The sequence below is a fragment of the Bombina bombina genome, chromosome 3, assembly GCF_027579735.1.
Source record: "Bombina bombina isolate aBomBom1 chromosome 3, aBomBom1.pri, whole genome shotgun sequence".
In the NCBI taxonomy this organism is placed as follows: Eukaryota; Metazoa; Chordata; class Amphibia; order Anura; family Bombinatoridae; genus Bombina; species Bombina bombina.
This window is the reverse complement of record NC_069501.1, coordinates 1,203,234,472-1,203,249,913: the sequence shown is the minus strand read 5'-3', so window position 1 is coordinate 1,203,249,913 and position 15,442 is coordinate 1,203,234,472. Positions and strand designations below refer to the sequence as shown.

The following is a 15,442-nucleotide window of genomic DNA, read 5'->3' as shown; positions in this document are numbered from 1 at the left end:
GAGGACATACTTAACAAGCTTAGAGCACTTAAGCTAGCTAATTCTTTTGTTTCTGATGCCATTGTTCATTTGACTAAACTAACGGCTAAGAATTCTGGATTGGCCATCCAGGCGCGTAGGGTGCTATGGCTCAAATCTTGGTCAGCTGACGTGACTTCAAAGTCTAAACTACTTAACATTCCCTTCAAGGGGCAGACCCTATTCGGGCCTGGTTTGAAGGAAATTATTGCTGACATTACTGGAGGTAAAGGTCATGCCCTTCCTCAGGACAGGTCCAAATCAAGGGCCAAACAGTCTAATTTTCGTGCCTTTCGAAACTTCAAGGCAAGTGCAGCATCAAGTTCCTCTGCTACAAAACAAGAGGGAACTTTTGCTCAGTCCAAGACGGCCTGGAAAACTAACCAGTCCTGGAACAAAGGCAAGCAGGCCAAAAAGCCTGCTGCTGCCTCTAAGACAGCATGAAGGAATGGCCCCCTATCCGGTAACGGATCTAGTAGGGAGCAGACTTTCTCTCTTCGCCCAGGCGTGGGCAAGAGATGTTCAGGATCCCTGGGCGTTTGAGATTATATCTCAGGGGTATCTTTTGGACTTCAAGGCTTCTTCTCCACAAGGGAGATTTCACCTTTCACGATTATCTGTCAACCAGATAAAGAAAGAGGCATTCTTACACTGTGTGCAAGACCTCCTAGTTATGGGAGTGATCCATCCAGTTCCAAAGGAGGAACAGGGACGGGGATTTTACTCAAAACTGTTTGTGGTTCCCAAAAAAGAGGGAACCTTCAGACCAATCTTGGATCTAAAGATCTTAAACAAATTCCTCAGAGTTCCATCATTCAAAATGGAAACTATTCGGACCATCCTACCTATGATCCAGGAGGGTCAATATATGACTACGGTGGATCTAAAGGATGCTTACCTTCACATTCCGATACACAAAGATCATCATCGGTTCCTAAGGTTTGCCTTTCTGGACAGGCATTACCAGTTTGTGGCTCTTTCCTTCGGGTTAGCTACAGCCCCAAGAATTTTTACAAAGGTTCTGGGGTCGCTTCTGGAGGTCCTAAGGCCGCGGGGCATAGCAGTGGCCCTTATCTAGACGACATCCTGATACAGGCGTCAAATTGCCAAGTCCCATACGGACATAGTTCTGGCATTTCTGAGGTTGCACGGGTGGAAGGTGAACGAGAAAAAGAGTTCTCTATCCCCCCTCACAAGAGTTTCCTTCCTAGGGACTCTGATAGATTCTGTAGAAATGAAAATTTACCTGACGGAGTCCAGGTTATCAAAACTTCTAAATTCTTGCCGTGTTCTCCATCCTATTCCGCGCCCTTCGGTGGCTCAGTGCATGGAGGTAATTGGCTTAATGGTAGTGGCAATGGACATAGTTCCGTTTGCGCACCTACATCTCAGACCGCTGCAACTATGCATGCTCAGTCAGTGGAATGGGGATTAAACAGATTTGTCCCCTCTACTAAATTTGGATCAAGAGACCAGAGATTCTCTTCTCTGGGGGCCATCTTGGGTCCATCTGTCCAAAGGTTTGACCTTTCGCAGGCCAGATTGGACAATTGTAACGACAGATGCCAGCCTTCTAGGTTGGGGTGCAGTCTGGAACTCCCTGAAGGCTCAGGGATCGTGGACTCAGGAGGAGAAACTCCTCCCAATAAATATTCTGGAATTGAGGGCAATATTCAATGCTCTTCAGGCTTGGCCTCAGTTAACAACCCTGAAGTTCATCAGATTTCAGTCGGACAACATCACGACTGTGGCTTACATCAACCATCAAGGGGGAACAAGGAGTTCCTTAGCGATGTTAGAAGTCTCCAAAATAATTCGCTGGGCAGAGAAACACTCTTGCTACCTATCGGTGATCCATATCCCAGGTGTAGAGAACTGGGAGGCGGAATTTCTAAGTCTTCAGACTTTTCATCCGGGGGAGTGGGAACTCCATCTGGAGGTGTTTGCTCAATTGATTCATCGTTGGGGCAAACCAGAACTGGATCTCATGGCGTCTCGCCAGAACGCCAAGCTTCCACCGTTTCCTCTACTCCCTCGACTGATTGCCAAAATCAAGCAGGAGAGAGCATCGGTGATTTTGATAGCGCCTGCGTGGCCACGCAGGACCTGGTATGCAGACCTAGTGGATATGTCATCCTTTCCACCTTGGACTCTGCCTTTGAGACGAGACCTTCTACTTCAAGGTCCTTTCAATCATCCAAATCTAATTTCTCTGAGACTGACTGCATGGAGATTGAACGCTTGATTTTATTAAAGCGTGGCTTCTCTGAGTCTGTCATTGATACCTTAATACAGGCACGAAAGCCTGTTACCAGGAAAATCTACCATAAGATATGGTGTAAATATCTTTATTGGTGTGAATCCAAGAGTTACTCATGGAGTAAGATTAGGATTCCCAGGATATTATCTTTTCTCCAAGAGGGTTTGGAGAAAGGATTATCAGCTAGTCCTTTGAAGGGACAGATCTCTGCTCTGTCTATTCTTTTGCACAAGCGTCTGGCGGATGTTCCAGACGTTCAGGCGTTTTGTCAGGCATTGGTTAGAATCAAGCCTGTGTTTAAACCTGTTGCTCCCCCATGGAGCTTAAATTTGGTTCTTAAAGTTCTTCAAGGGGTTCCGTTTGAACCTCTTCATTCCATAGATATCAAGCTTTTATCTTGGAAAGTTCTTTTTTTGATGGCTATTTCCTTGGCTCGTAGAGTCTCCGAGTTATCTGCTTTACAATGTGATTCTCCTTAGCTGATCTTCCATGCAGATAATGTAGTTCTGCGTACAAAACCTAGGTTTTTGCCTAAGGTGGTATCTACTAGGAATATCAATCAAGAGATTGTTGTTCCTTCATTGTGTCCTAATCCTTCTTCAAAGAAGGAACGTCTTTTACATAATCTGGACGTGGTTCGTGCTTTAAAGTTTTACTTACAAGCTACTAAACATTTTCGTCAAACATCTGCTTTGTTTGTTGTTTACTCTGGACAGAGAAGAGGTCAGAAGGCTTCGGCAACCTCTCTTTCTTTTTGGCTAAGAAGCATAATCCGCTTAGCCTATGAGACTGCTGGACAGCAGCCTCCTGAAAGGATTACAGCTCATTCTACTAGAGCTGTGGCTTCCACTTGGGCCTTTAAAACTGAGGCTTCTGTTGAACAGATTTGCAAGGCGGCGACTTGGTCTTCGCTTCATACTTTTTCCAAATTCTACAAATTTGATACTTTTGCTTCTTTGGAGGCTATTTTTGGGAGAGAGGTTTTACAGGCAGTGGTACCTTCCGTTTAAGTACCTGCCTTGTCCCTCCCTTCATCCGTGTACTTTAGCTTTGGTATTGGTATCCCACAAGTAATGGATGATCCGTGGACTGGATACACCTTACAAGAGAAAACACAATTTATGCTTACCTGATAAATGTATTTCTCTTGTGGTGTATCCAGTCCACGGCCTGCCCTGTCATTTTAAGGCAGGTCAAAATTTTAGATTAAACTACAGTCACCACTGCACCCTATGGTTTCTCCTTTCTCTGCTTGTTTCGGTCGAATGACTGGATATGGCAGTTAGGAGAGGAGCTATATAACGGCTCTGCTGTGGGTGTCCTCTTGCAACTTCCTGTTGGGAAGGAGAATATCCCACAAGTAATGGATGATCCGTGGACTGGATACACCACAAGAGAAATAAATTTATCAGGTAAGCATAAATTTTGTTTTTTAATTGGCTGTCCCCCAGAGTTCTTTGAGCCTGACAGAGATAATCCAGGCAGACTGAAGATCTAGAGCTAAGACTAGCACATGAATGCTTTAGTACAAATTGGGCATTACAAATAATACCTCTACTTAGAACATTGTTGCACAATAAGTTTATTTCTATTTGAGGAAAATTATGGAACAATCACTTAAAGGGACAGTCTAGTCCAAAAGAAACTTTCATTATTCAGATAGGGCATGTCATTTTAAACAATTTTCCAATTTACTTCTATCACCAATTTTGCTTTTTTCTCTTGGTATTCTTAGTTGAAAGCTAAATCTAGGAAGTTCATATGCTAATTTCTAAGCCCTTGAAGGCCACCTCTTAGCTCAGGGCATTTTAACAGTTTTTCATCACTAGAGGGTATTAGTTCATGTGTTTTATATAGATAACACTGTGCTCTTGCACGTAGAGTTCCTAGGAGCCAGCACCGATTAGCTAAAATGAAAATCTGTCAAAAGAACTGAAATAAGGGGCAGTTTGCAGAGGCTTAGATACAAGTTAATCACAGAGATAAAAAGTGTATTAATATAACACTGTTGGTTGTGCAAAACTAGGGAATGGGTAATAAAGGGATTATCTATCTTTTAAAACAATAAATATTCTGGTGTAGACTGTCCCTTTAAGAGGGACTGTCACTGCATGGACTATATTTCACTATTAAATAGTATATCCTTTTTATAAGTGTTTTCACAATAATGGTTTATATTGGTTGCATTTCATTTGTGCTTATTTTGCATTGAGTTTTTGTTTATATTAGCATAAGAATAAATGCTAATCTGAGCTATAAAGTCTACATATCTTAAAGTGAATGTAAATTTTGATGCTAAAGTGCCTGGTTTTTAAAAATTTGATTAAAAACAGGGGCACTTTAATTTATCAAAATTTACATTTCACTTGTTGTGAAGTAATACCTACCTTTTAAACTTGACAGCAGCTCCAGTTTCCTTCAGTCGTTGCTAGCATTTGTGATGTCAGAAATGATGGATAGGTCATCCTCCAATCACGGCTTCCCCCCTGGGGAAATCAGTGTCTGATTCAATGCCGTGATTGGAGGAAGCCGGATTCCTCATTTTAGACCCAGGAAGAGACTTTGCAACGGGTGGAGGAAGCTGGAGCTGCTGTCAAGTTTAAAAGGTAAGTTGTTTTTTTTTTCACTACAGGAGTAAAATGTAAATTTTGATGAATTAAAGTGCCCCTGTTTTTAATCAAATTTTTAAAAACCGGGCACTTTAGCATCAAAATTTAATTTCACTTTAAGTATTTAACATAAGGGAACAACAATATAGTTCTACTGAAAGAAATGGAAATCACATGTATATTAGATGCCTTTTACCGTGCTCTAGCAAGGACCCTAGCACTTCAACAGGGCAAGTGACCCCTCTTTTAAAATGGAAGAGGCTCCTTTCTCCTGTTAAGTGTGGTCAGTCCACGGGTCATCATTACTTCTGGGATATTATCTCCTCCCCTACAGGAAGTGCAAGAGGATTCACGCAGCAGAGCTGCTATATAGCTCCTCCCCTCTACGTCACCTCCAGTCATTCTCTTGCACCCAACGAATAGATAGGATGTGTGAGAGGACTGTGGTGATTTAATTAGTTTATTACCTTCAATCAAAAGTTTGTTATTTTATAATAGCACCGGAGTGTGTTATTCATTCTCTGGTAGAATTTGAAGAAGAATCTACCTGAGTTTTTTTCTATGATTTTAGCCGGAGTAGTTAAGATCATATTGCTGTTTCTCGGCCATCTGAGGAGAGGTAAACTTCAGATCAGGGGACAGCGGGCAGATTAATCTGCAAAGAGGTATGTAGCAGTTTGTTATTTTCTGACATGGAATTGATGAGAAAATCCTGCCATACCGTTATAATTTAAACTCAGCCTTAAATGCAGTAGATGTAGCTGGTATCAGGCTGTCATGTATGTATATTTTACACTTCAGTATTCTGGGGGATGGTACTTCACTGGATTATACTGTATGCATAGACTTAACCTAATTTGCAGGGACTTGCAATAGGTTTTAAATAACAATTAATTTATTGAGGTTAAACGTTTTTTTGCTGGCATGTAAAAACGTTTATTTCTCTGAGGTACTGGGTGAAAAAATGTTTTGGGCACTATTTTCTCCACTTGGCAATAGTTTTGTTTAATTTAAAGCAGTTCACTGATCTCTCTCACTGTTATGTGTGAGGGGGAGAGGCCATTTTTGGCGTTTTTACTATGCATCAAAAAATCTCAGTCAGAGGTTCATTTTCTTCCTGCATGATCCGGTTCATCTTACAGAACTCAGGGATCTCCAAAGCCTTGTTTGAGGGAGGTAATCATCACAGCAGAGCTGTGAAGAGTGTAGTTTACTGTGATAAAAAAACGTTTTTTTTTTTTTTTTTGTGTATTTTTTCTGCTGCCAGGGTTAGTTATCCTTGCTAATGGGAACAATCCTTTGCTAAAATTGTTTATTTCTTACAAAGATTTGTTGCTATAACTTAGTTATTTTCAACTGTCATAATTTTTTCTGTGCTTCTTATAAGCACAGTTCGTTTTCATATTATTGTAAATTACTTAAAAAGCATTTCCAAGTTGCTAGTTAATTGCTAGTGTGTTAAACATGTCTGATTCAGAGGAAGATACATGTGCTATATGTGCTAATGCCAAAGTGGAGCCCAATAGAAATTTATGTACTAACTGTATTGATGCTACTTTAAATAAGAGTCAATCTGTACAAATTGAACATATTTCACCAGACAACGAGGGGAGAGTTATGCCGACTAACTCGCCTCACGTGTCAGTACCTACATCTCCCGCTCGGGAGGTGCGTGATATTGTAGCGCCGAGTACATCTGGGCGGCCATTTCAAATCACATTACAGGATATGGCTACTGTTATGACTGAAGTTTTGGCTAAATTACCAGAACTTAGAGGCAAGCGTGATCACTCTGGGGTGAGAACAGAGTGCGCTGATAATATTAGGGCCATGTCAGACACTGCGTCACAGGCGGCAGAACATGAGGACGGAGAACTTCATTCTGTGGGTGACGGTTCTGATCCAAATAGATTGGATTCAGAAATTTCAAACTTTAAATTTAAGCTGGAAAACCTCCGTGTATTACTAGGGGAGGTGTTAGCGGCTCTGAATGATTGTAACACAGTTGCAATACCAGAGAAAATGTGTAGGTTGGATAAATATTTTGCGATACCGGCGAGTACTGATGTTTTTCCTATACCTAAGAGACTTACTGAAATTGTTACTAAGGAGTGGGATAGGCCCGGTGTACCGTTCTCACCCCCTCCGATATTTAGGGAAATGTTTCCAATAGACGCCACCACACGGGACTTATGGCAAACGGTCCCTAAGGTGGAGGGAGCAGTTTCTACTTTAGCTAAGCGTACCACTATCCCGGTGGAGGATAGCTGTGCCTTTTCTGATCCAATGGATAAAAAATTAGAGGGTTACCTTAAGAAAATGTTTGTTCAACAAGGTTTTATATTGCAACCTCTTGCATGTATTGCGCCTGTCACGGCTGCAGCAGCATTTTGGTTGAGTCTCTGGAAGAGACACTTCAATCATCTACACTAGATGAGATTACAGACAAACTTAGAACCCTTAAGTTAGCTAACTCATTTATTTCAGATGCCGTAGTACATTTAACTAAACTTACGGCTAAGAATTCCGGATTTGCCATTCAGGCACGCAGAGCACTGTGGCTAAAATCCTGGTCAGCTGATGTTACTTCCAAATCTAAATTGCTTAATATACCCTTCAAAGGGCAAACCTTGTTCGGGCCCGGGTTGAAGGAGATTATCGCTGACATTACAGGAGGTAAAGGCCATGCCCTGCCTCAGGACAAAGCCAAACCTAGGGCTAGACAGTCTAATTTTCGTTCCTTTCGTAATTTCAAAGCAGGAACAGCATCAACCTCCTCTGCACCAAAACAGGAAGGAGCTGTTGCTCGCTACAGACAAGGCTGGAAACCTAACCAGTCCTGGAACAAGGGCAAGCAGGCCAGGAAACCTGCTGCTGCCCCTAAGACAGCATGAATCGAGGGCCCCCGATCCGGGACCGGATCTAGTAGGGGGCAGACTTTCTCTCTTCGCCCCAGGCTTGGGCAAGAGATGTTCAGGATCCCTGGGCGTTAGAGATCATATCTCAGGGATACCTTCTGGACTTCAAATCCTCTCCCCCAAGAGGGAGATTTCATCTGTCAAGGTTATCAACAAACCAAATAAAGAAAGCAGCGTTCCTACGCTGCGTACAAGATCTTTTATTAATGGGAGTGATCCATCCAGTTCCGCGGTCGGAACAAGGACAAGGGTTTTACTCAAATCTGTTTGTAGTTCCCAAAAAAGAGGGAACTTTCAGGCCAATCTTGGATTTAAAGATCCTAAACAAATTCCTAAGAGTTCCATCGTTCAAGATGGAAACGATTCGAACAATTCTGCCCATGATCCAAGAGGGTCAGTACATGACCACAGTGGATTTAAAGGATGCTTACCTTCACATACCGATTCACAGAGATCATTACCGGTATCTAAGGTTTGCCTTTCTAGACAGGCATTACCAGTTTGTAGCTCTTCCATTCGGACTGGCTACGGCTCCAAGAATCTTCACAAAGGTTCTGGGTACTCTTCTGGCGGTACTAAGACCGCAAGGAATTTCGGTAGCTCCGTACCTAGACGACATTCTGATACAAGCTTCAAGCTTTTAAACTGCCAAGTCTCATACAGAGTTAGTACTGGCATTTCTAAGGTCGCATGGATGGAAGGTGAACGAAAAGAAGAGTTCTCTCTTTCCACTCACAAGAGTTCCCTTCTTGGGGACTCTGATAGATTCTGTAGAAATGAAGATTTACCTGACAGAAGACAGGTTAACAAAGCTTCAAAATGCATGCCGGGTCCTTCATTCCATTCAACACCCGTCAGTAGCTCAATGCATGGAGGTGATCGGCTTAATGGTAGCGGCAATGGACGTAGTACCTTTTGCACGCCTACATCTCAGACCGCTGCAATTGTGCATGCTAAGTCAGTGGAATGGGGATTACTCAGATTTGTCCCCCACTCTGAATCTGAATCAAGAGACCAGAAACTCTCTTCTATGGTGGCTTTATCGGCCACACCTGTCCAGGGGGATGCCATTCAGCAGGCCAGACTGGTCAATTGTAACAACAGACGCCAGCCTACTAGGTTGGGGCGCTGTCTGGAATTCTCTGAAGGCTCAGGGACTATGGAATCAGGAGGAGAGTCTCCTTCCAATAAACATTCTGGAATTGAGAGCAGTTCTCAATGCCCTTCTGGCTTGGCCCCAGTTAACAACTCGGGGGTTCATCAGGTTTCAGTCGGACAACATCACGACTGTAGCTTACATCAACCATCAGGGAGGGACAAGAAGCTCCCTAGCAATGATGGAAGTATCGAAGATAATTCGCTGGGCAGAGTCTCACTCTTGCCATCTGTCTGCAATCCACATCCCGGGAGTGGAGAACTGGGAGGCGGATTTCTTAAGTCGTCAGACTTTTCATCCGGGGGAGTGGGAACTTCATCCGGAGGTCTTTGCCCAGATACTTCGACGTTGGGGCAAACCAGAGATAGATCTCATGGCGTCTCGTCAGAACGCCAAGCTTCCTCGCTACGGGTCCAGATCCAGGGATCCGGGAGCGGTTATGATAGATGCTTTGACAGCACCTTGGACCTTCGGGATGGCTTATGTGTTTCCACCCTTCCCGATGCTTCCTCGATTGATTGCCAGAATCAAGCAGGAGAGAGCATCAGTGATTCTAATAGCACCTGCATGGCCACGCAGGACTTGGTATGCAGATCTAGTGGACATGTCATCCTGTCCGCCTTGGTCTCTACCTCTGAAACAGGACCTTCTGATTCAGGGTCCATTCAAACATCAAAATCTAACTTCTCTGAAGCTGACTGCTTGGAAATTGAACGCTTGATTTTATCAAAACGTGGGTTTTCTGAGTCAGTTATTGATACCTTAATACAGGCTAGGAAGCCTGTTACCAGAAGGATTTACCATAAAATATGGCGTAAATACTTATATTGGTGCGAATCCAAGAGTTACTCATGGAGTAAGGTTAGGATTCCAAGGATATTGTCTTTTCTACAAGAAGGTTTAGAAAAGGGGTTATCCGCTAGTTCTTTAAAGGGACAGATTTCAGCTCTGTCCATTCTTTTGCACAAACGTCTGTCAGAAGTTCCGGACGTTCAAGCTTTTTGTCAGGCTTTAGCTAGGATCAAGCCTGTGTTTAAAACTGTTGCTCCACCATGGAGTTTGAACTTAGTTCTTAATGTTTTACAGGGTGTTCCGTTTGAACCCCTTCATTCCATTGATATCAAGTTGTTATCTTGGAAAGTTCTGTTTTTAATGGCTATTTCCTCAGCTCGAAGAGTCTCTGAGTTATCTGCCTTACATTGTGATTCTCCTTATCTGATTTTTCATTCAGACAAGGTAGTTCTGCGTACTAAACCTGGGTTCCTACCTAAGGTGGTCACTTACAGGAATATCAATCTAGAGATTGTTGTTCCATCCTTGTGTCCTAATCCTTCCTCGAAGAAGGAACGTCTGCTACACAATCTAGATGTAGTCCGTGCCCTGAAATTTTATCTACAGGCAACTAAGGAGTTTCGGCAAACGTCTTCCCTGTTTGTCGTTTATTCTGGCCAGAGGAGAGGTCAAAAAGCTTCGGCTACCTCTCTCTCGTTTTGGCTTCGTAGCATAATACGATTAGCCTATGAGACTGCTGGACAGCAGCCTCCTGAAAGAATTACAGCTCATTCTACTAGAGCTGTGGCTTCCACTTGGGCCTTTAAGAATGAGGCTTCTGTTGAACAGATTTGCAAGGCTGCAACTTGGTCTTCTCTTCATACTTTTTCCAAATTTTACAAATTTGACACTTTTGCTTCTTCGGAGGCTGTTTTTGGGAGAAAGGTTCTTCAGGCAGTGGTTCCCTCCGTATAAAGAGCCTGCCTGTCCCTCCCGTCATCCGTGTACTTTTGCTTTGGTATTGGTATCCCAGAAGTAATGATGACCCGTGGACTGACCACACTTAAAAGGAGAAAACAAAATTTATGCTTACCTGATAAATTCCTTTCTCCTGTAGTGTGGTCAGTCCACGGCCCGCCCTGTTTTTTATGGCAGGCTAAAGATTTTTTTGGATTATACTCCAGTCACCACTACACCCTTGGGCTTCTCCTTTCTCGTTGGTCCTTTGGTCGAATGACTGGAGGTGACGTAGAGGGGAGGAGCTATATGGACTGACCACACTACAGGAGAAAGGAATTTATCAGGTAAGCATAAATTTTGTTTTTTTCAAAGGAGGGGTCATATGCCCAGGTGGCTATAACAAATGCCTTTTCAAAATTAAACTTTCACAATTTAGATAGAGCGGGCAATTTTAAACATCTTTCAAATTTTACTCCTATTATAAATTTTTCTTCGTTCTGATGGTATCTTTATTTGAATGTAAGCATATTAGTCTGCCCATTTTTTATTCAGAACCTGGGTTACGCTTGCTGATTGGTGGCTACATTTAGACACCAATCAAAAAGTTCTACCCAGGGATCATCACAAGTTCCTAAGGTTTGCCTTCCAGGACAAACACTTCCAGTTCGTGGCTCTTCCATTCGGCCTGGCCACTGCTCCCAGAATTTTCATAAAGGTTCTGGGGTCTCTGTTGGCGGTATTTCGGTCACGGGGCATTGGGGTGGCGCCTTATCTGGACGACATTCTAGTCCAGGCGCCATCTTTTCAACAAGCAAGATCCCACACCGACATAGTGTTATCTTTCCTGAGAACTCATGGGTGGAAGGTAAATTTGGAAAAGGGTTCCCTAGTTTCTGACACAAGAGTCACCTTGGGAACGATAATAGACTCCCTGTCTATGAAGATTTTTCTGACAGAAGTCAGGAAAGCAAAGATTATCAGTCCACTCCTCGGCTGTCAGTGGCTCAGTGCATGAAGTTAATCGGGCTGATGGTGGCGGCAATGGATATCATCCCGTTTGCTTGCTTCCATCTCAGACCTCTGAAGTTAAGCATGCTCAGGCAATGGAACGGAGATGCAGACTTGTCTCCTCGAATAACACTGGAGCAGGAAATAAGGGACTCTCTTCAATGGTGGTTGTCTCTGGATCATCTTTCCCAGGGAACCTGCTTTCGCAGACGATCTTGGGTGATTGTGACAAGACGCCAGCCTTCTGGGGTGGGGAGCAGTCTGGGGCTCCCTAAAGGCTCAGGGAGTTTGGACTGTTTGTTCTTCCTATAAACATACTAGAACTGAGAGCAATCTTCAATGCCCTTCTGGCCTGGCCCCAGTTAGCCTCACTCCGGTTTATCAGGTTCCAGTCGGACAACATAACTTCAGTGGTTTACATCAATCATCAGGGAGGAACGAGGAGTTCCTTAGCGATGACAGAGGTAACCAAAATAATCCAGTGGGCAGAAGCCCACTCTTGTTGCCTATCGGCGATCCATATACCAGGGGTGGACAACTGGGAGGTGGATTTCCTGAGCAGGCAGACCTTTCAGCCGGGGGAGTGGGAACTCCATCCATCCGGAAGTGTTCTCCAACCTGATTCTCAAGTGGGGTCAGCCGGAATTGGATCTCATGGCATCCTGATCAGTCTAGCATACCTATTTCCTCCGTTTGCTCTTCTTCCTCGGGTAATTGCTCAAATCAAACGGGAAAGGGCTTTGGTGATCCTAATAGCACCGGCCTGGCCTCGCAGGATTTGGTATGCGGATCTGGTAGAGATGGCATCTCTGACACCTTGGAGACTCCCGTTGATGAAGGACCTTCTGATTCAGGGGCCCTTTCTTCACCCAAATCTAGTTTCTCTGAAGCTGACTGCTTGGAGATTGAACGCCTAATTTTATCCAATCTGGGATTTTCTGATTCGGTCATAGAGACCATGATTCAGGCTCGTAAGTCTGTAACTAGAAGGATTTACCATTAAAATTTGGCGGAAATATCTCTATTGGTGTGAATCCAAGGGCTACTCATGGAGTAGAGTTAGGATTCCTAGAACTTTGTCTTTTCACCAAGAGGGTTTGGAGAAAGGTTTATCGACGAGCTCCCTAAAGGGTAAAATCTTGGCCTTATCTATTTTGTTACACAAAAGTCTGGTGGATGTCCCAGATGTACAATCATTTTGTCAGGCCTTGGTCAGGATCAGGCCTGTGTTCAAACCAGTTACTCCTCCATGGAGTCTTAATTTAGTTTTCAAAGTTCTTCAAGGGGCTCCGTTTGAGCCTATGCATTCCTTAGATATTAAGTTGTTATCTTGGAAAGTTTTATTTCTTGTTGCTATTTCTTCGGCTCGTAGAGTGTCAGAGCTCTCTGCATTGCAGTACGAATCTTCTTACCTTATTTTCCATTCAGATAAGGTAGTTTTACGTACTAAATTAGGATTTCTTCCTAAGGTTGTTTCTGATCGGAACATTAATCAGGAGATTGTTGTTCCTTCTTTGTGTCCTAATCCTTCTTTTCAGAAAGAACAACTTCTGCACAATTTAGACGTGGTCCATGCTTTAAAATTTTACCTACAGGCGACTTAGGACTTTCGTCAGTCTTCTTCTTTGTTTGTGATTTTCTCAGGAAAACGTAAGGGACAGCAAGCTACGGCTACTTCTCTTTCTTTTTGGCTGAAGAGCATCATATGTTTTGCATATGAGACTGCTGGACAGCAGCCTCTCCCGAGAGGGTTACGGCTCATTCCACGAGGGCTGTTGCTTCCTCGTGGGCATTCAAAAATGAAGCTTCTGTGGAACAGATTTGCAAGGCTGCAACTTGGTCCTCTCTTCACACTTTTTCAAAGTTTTACAAATTTGACACGTTTGCCTCGGCTGAGGCCGCTTTTGGGAGAAAATGTTCTTCAAGCAGTGATGCCTTCCGTTTAGGTTCCCTGTCTTGTCCCTCCCGTATCATCTGTGTACTCTAGCTTGGGTATTGAATCCCATTAGTAATTAAGATGATCCGTGGAATCGTGTCATAAAAAAGAAAAGAACATTTATGCTTACCTGATAAATTTATTTATTTTTTGACATGATGAGTCCACAGCCCACCCTGTTCTTGTAAGACAGGTTGTGGGTTATTGTAAACTTCAGACTCTCCTGCACCTTGGCTTTTCCTTTCTTTCCTTCCTTAACTTCGGTCGAATGACTGGAGTGGGAGGGAAGGGAGGAGCTATTAGCTCTGCTGTGGTGCTCTTTGCCTCCTTCTGCTGACCAGGAGGTGAATATCCCATTAGTAATTAAGATGATCCGTGGACTCATTGTGTCAAAAATTAAATACATTTATCAGGTAAGCATACATTTTCTTTTTGACTAGGCTATTACTTTACGCTAACATTAGCTAGTATTAAAAGTTTTCAATGTTTGATGCAAAAATTACCATTAAATAAATGTTAAATTATGCAATTTATTTTTGCTTTGGATAGCAGAAATTTTTATTATATAAGAAAGCATTACAGTGCCCCCACCCGGCTACTTCACAATGCCACCCGGCTGGCAACATTTTCTGTGGAGAACCCTGTTGTCATAGGATTAACGATCACCTGACTGTAACCTCATTTTGTTGTGATCTGTGTTTCCCTGAACTAATGTAGGAATCAAAATAATGGGGAGAACTGAGTAAATGTAAAAATAAGTTATTTTGGGAAATTCAGTAGGGGATGATTTTTGGTACTTTTTTTTTTTTTTTTTTACTACGTTGAGTAAGTTTTAGACATACGATGTAGAATGGAAACCTTCTAACCATTTGTTTCTTCCTTTCTATATCATCCCTTTCTTATCTCAGGCCCCTTTTTTAGTCTTTCCCTCAATGTTCTCTTTAATATATTTTTTTTTTTCTTTTGCCCATTGTTGTTCACTGTTCATTAAATGAGATGATCATGTGTTTATTGTGTCTAAAGTGTAGGAGATATGACTGTGTGCTTGTAATGTTTTATTTTCCTATCTCCCAGGTATGAGAACTTTCAAAGGCGTATGACACAGAACCCTTTCTTCTGGAAGACGTAAATAAAGATGCACTCAAAATGCTTCTTAATGGGAGAACATCAAGTGCTTCAGTTAACCCTTTTCATTGCTGGTCAGATTTTGCCCAGCACAGGTGTAATCATCAAAGGCACAGTTGTATGTCTTTAATGCAGCAATCGTTTGGAAAAGATACTGATTTCTGTGAATTTTTGGCTGCTCCAAAAGCAATGCCTTATAATACGTATTGTGAGGGTTTAATAATTACCCTTGGTTTAAGGATCTCTTTTTCAATAAATATATTATTAAACCTGTTTTAAGGTTGCTTTTCTTGTTATATTGTACCATACTCTTGGCTTTATTGATACAATACATAGCACTAATGCGGCTGCCTAAAATATGCATTTACTAGATTTTCTGGGAAAAACTAAAGAATTTCCTTTTTTTTTATTTGAGATTTAGACTTGTGCTGTTTGAATTCTAGCAACCGCTAAATCAATACAACCCCTTGAATATAAAGAAGGGTCAAAATAAAATTCAACAGACGGCATGCAAATGAATTATAGCTAACACAGAGGTGCTTAATGAAATGGCAATGGTGCGTTTGACTTGGAGAGCTCGCTTGACTTTTATAAAAATGAAGCAAATTACCATTTCTTAAGTTTTCAAAAGGCTGAATGTTTTGTGAACAAAATTTATATTAAATGTTTTTTTTATCACAA

General features: G+C 42.5%; 1 protein-coding gene across 4 annotated transcripts in view; it reads left to right on the top strand.

Moving 5' to 3' along the window:
* The window catches only part of HIKESHI (heat shock protein nuclear import factor hikeshi), a 50,949-nt gene extending 35,915 nt beyond the window's left edge, over window positions 1-15,034 (top strand). For all 4 annotated transcript variants that reach the window (XM_053708643.1, XM_053708646.1, XM_053708645.1 and 1 more), the window contains exon 5: window positions 14,711-15,034. In XM_053708643.1, coding sequence (XP_053564618.1) covers window positions 14,711-14,765 — 55 coding nt within the window. In that variant the 3' untranslated portion in view covers window positions 14,766-15,034. The remainder of the gene's footprint in view (window positions 1-14,710) is intronic.
* Window positions 15,035-15,442: the final 408 nt, after the last annotated feature.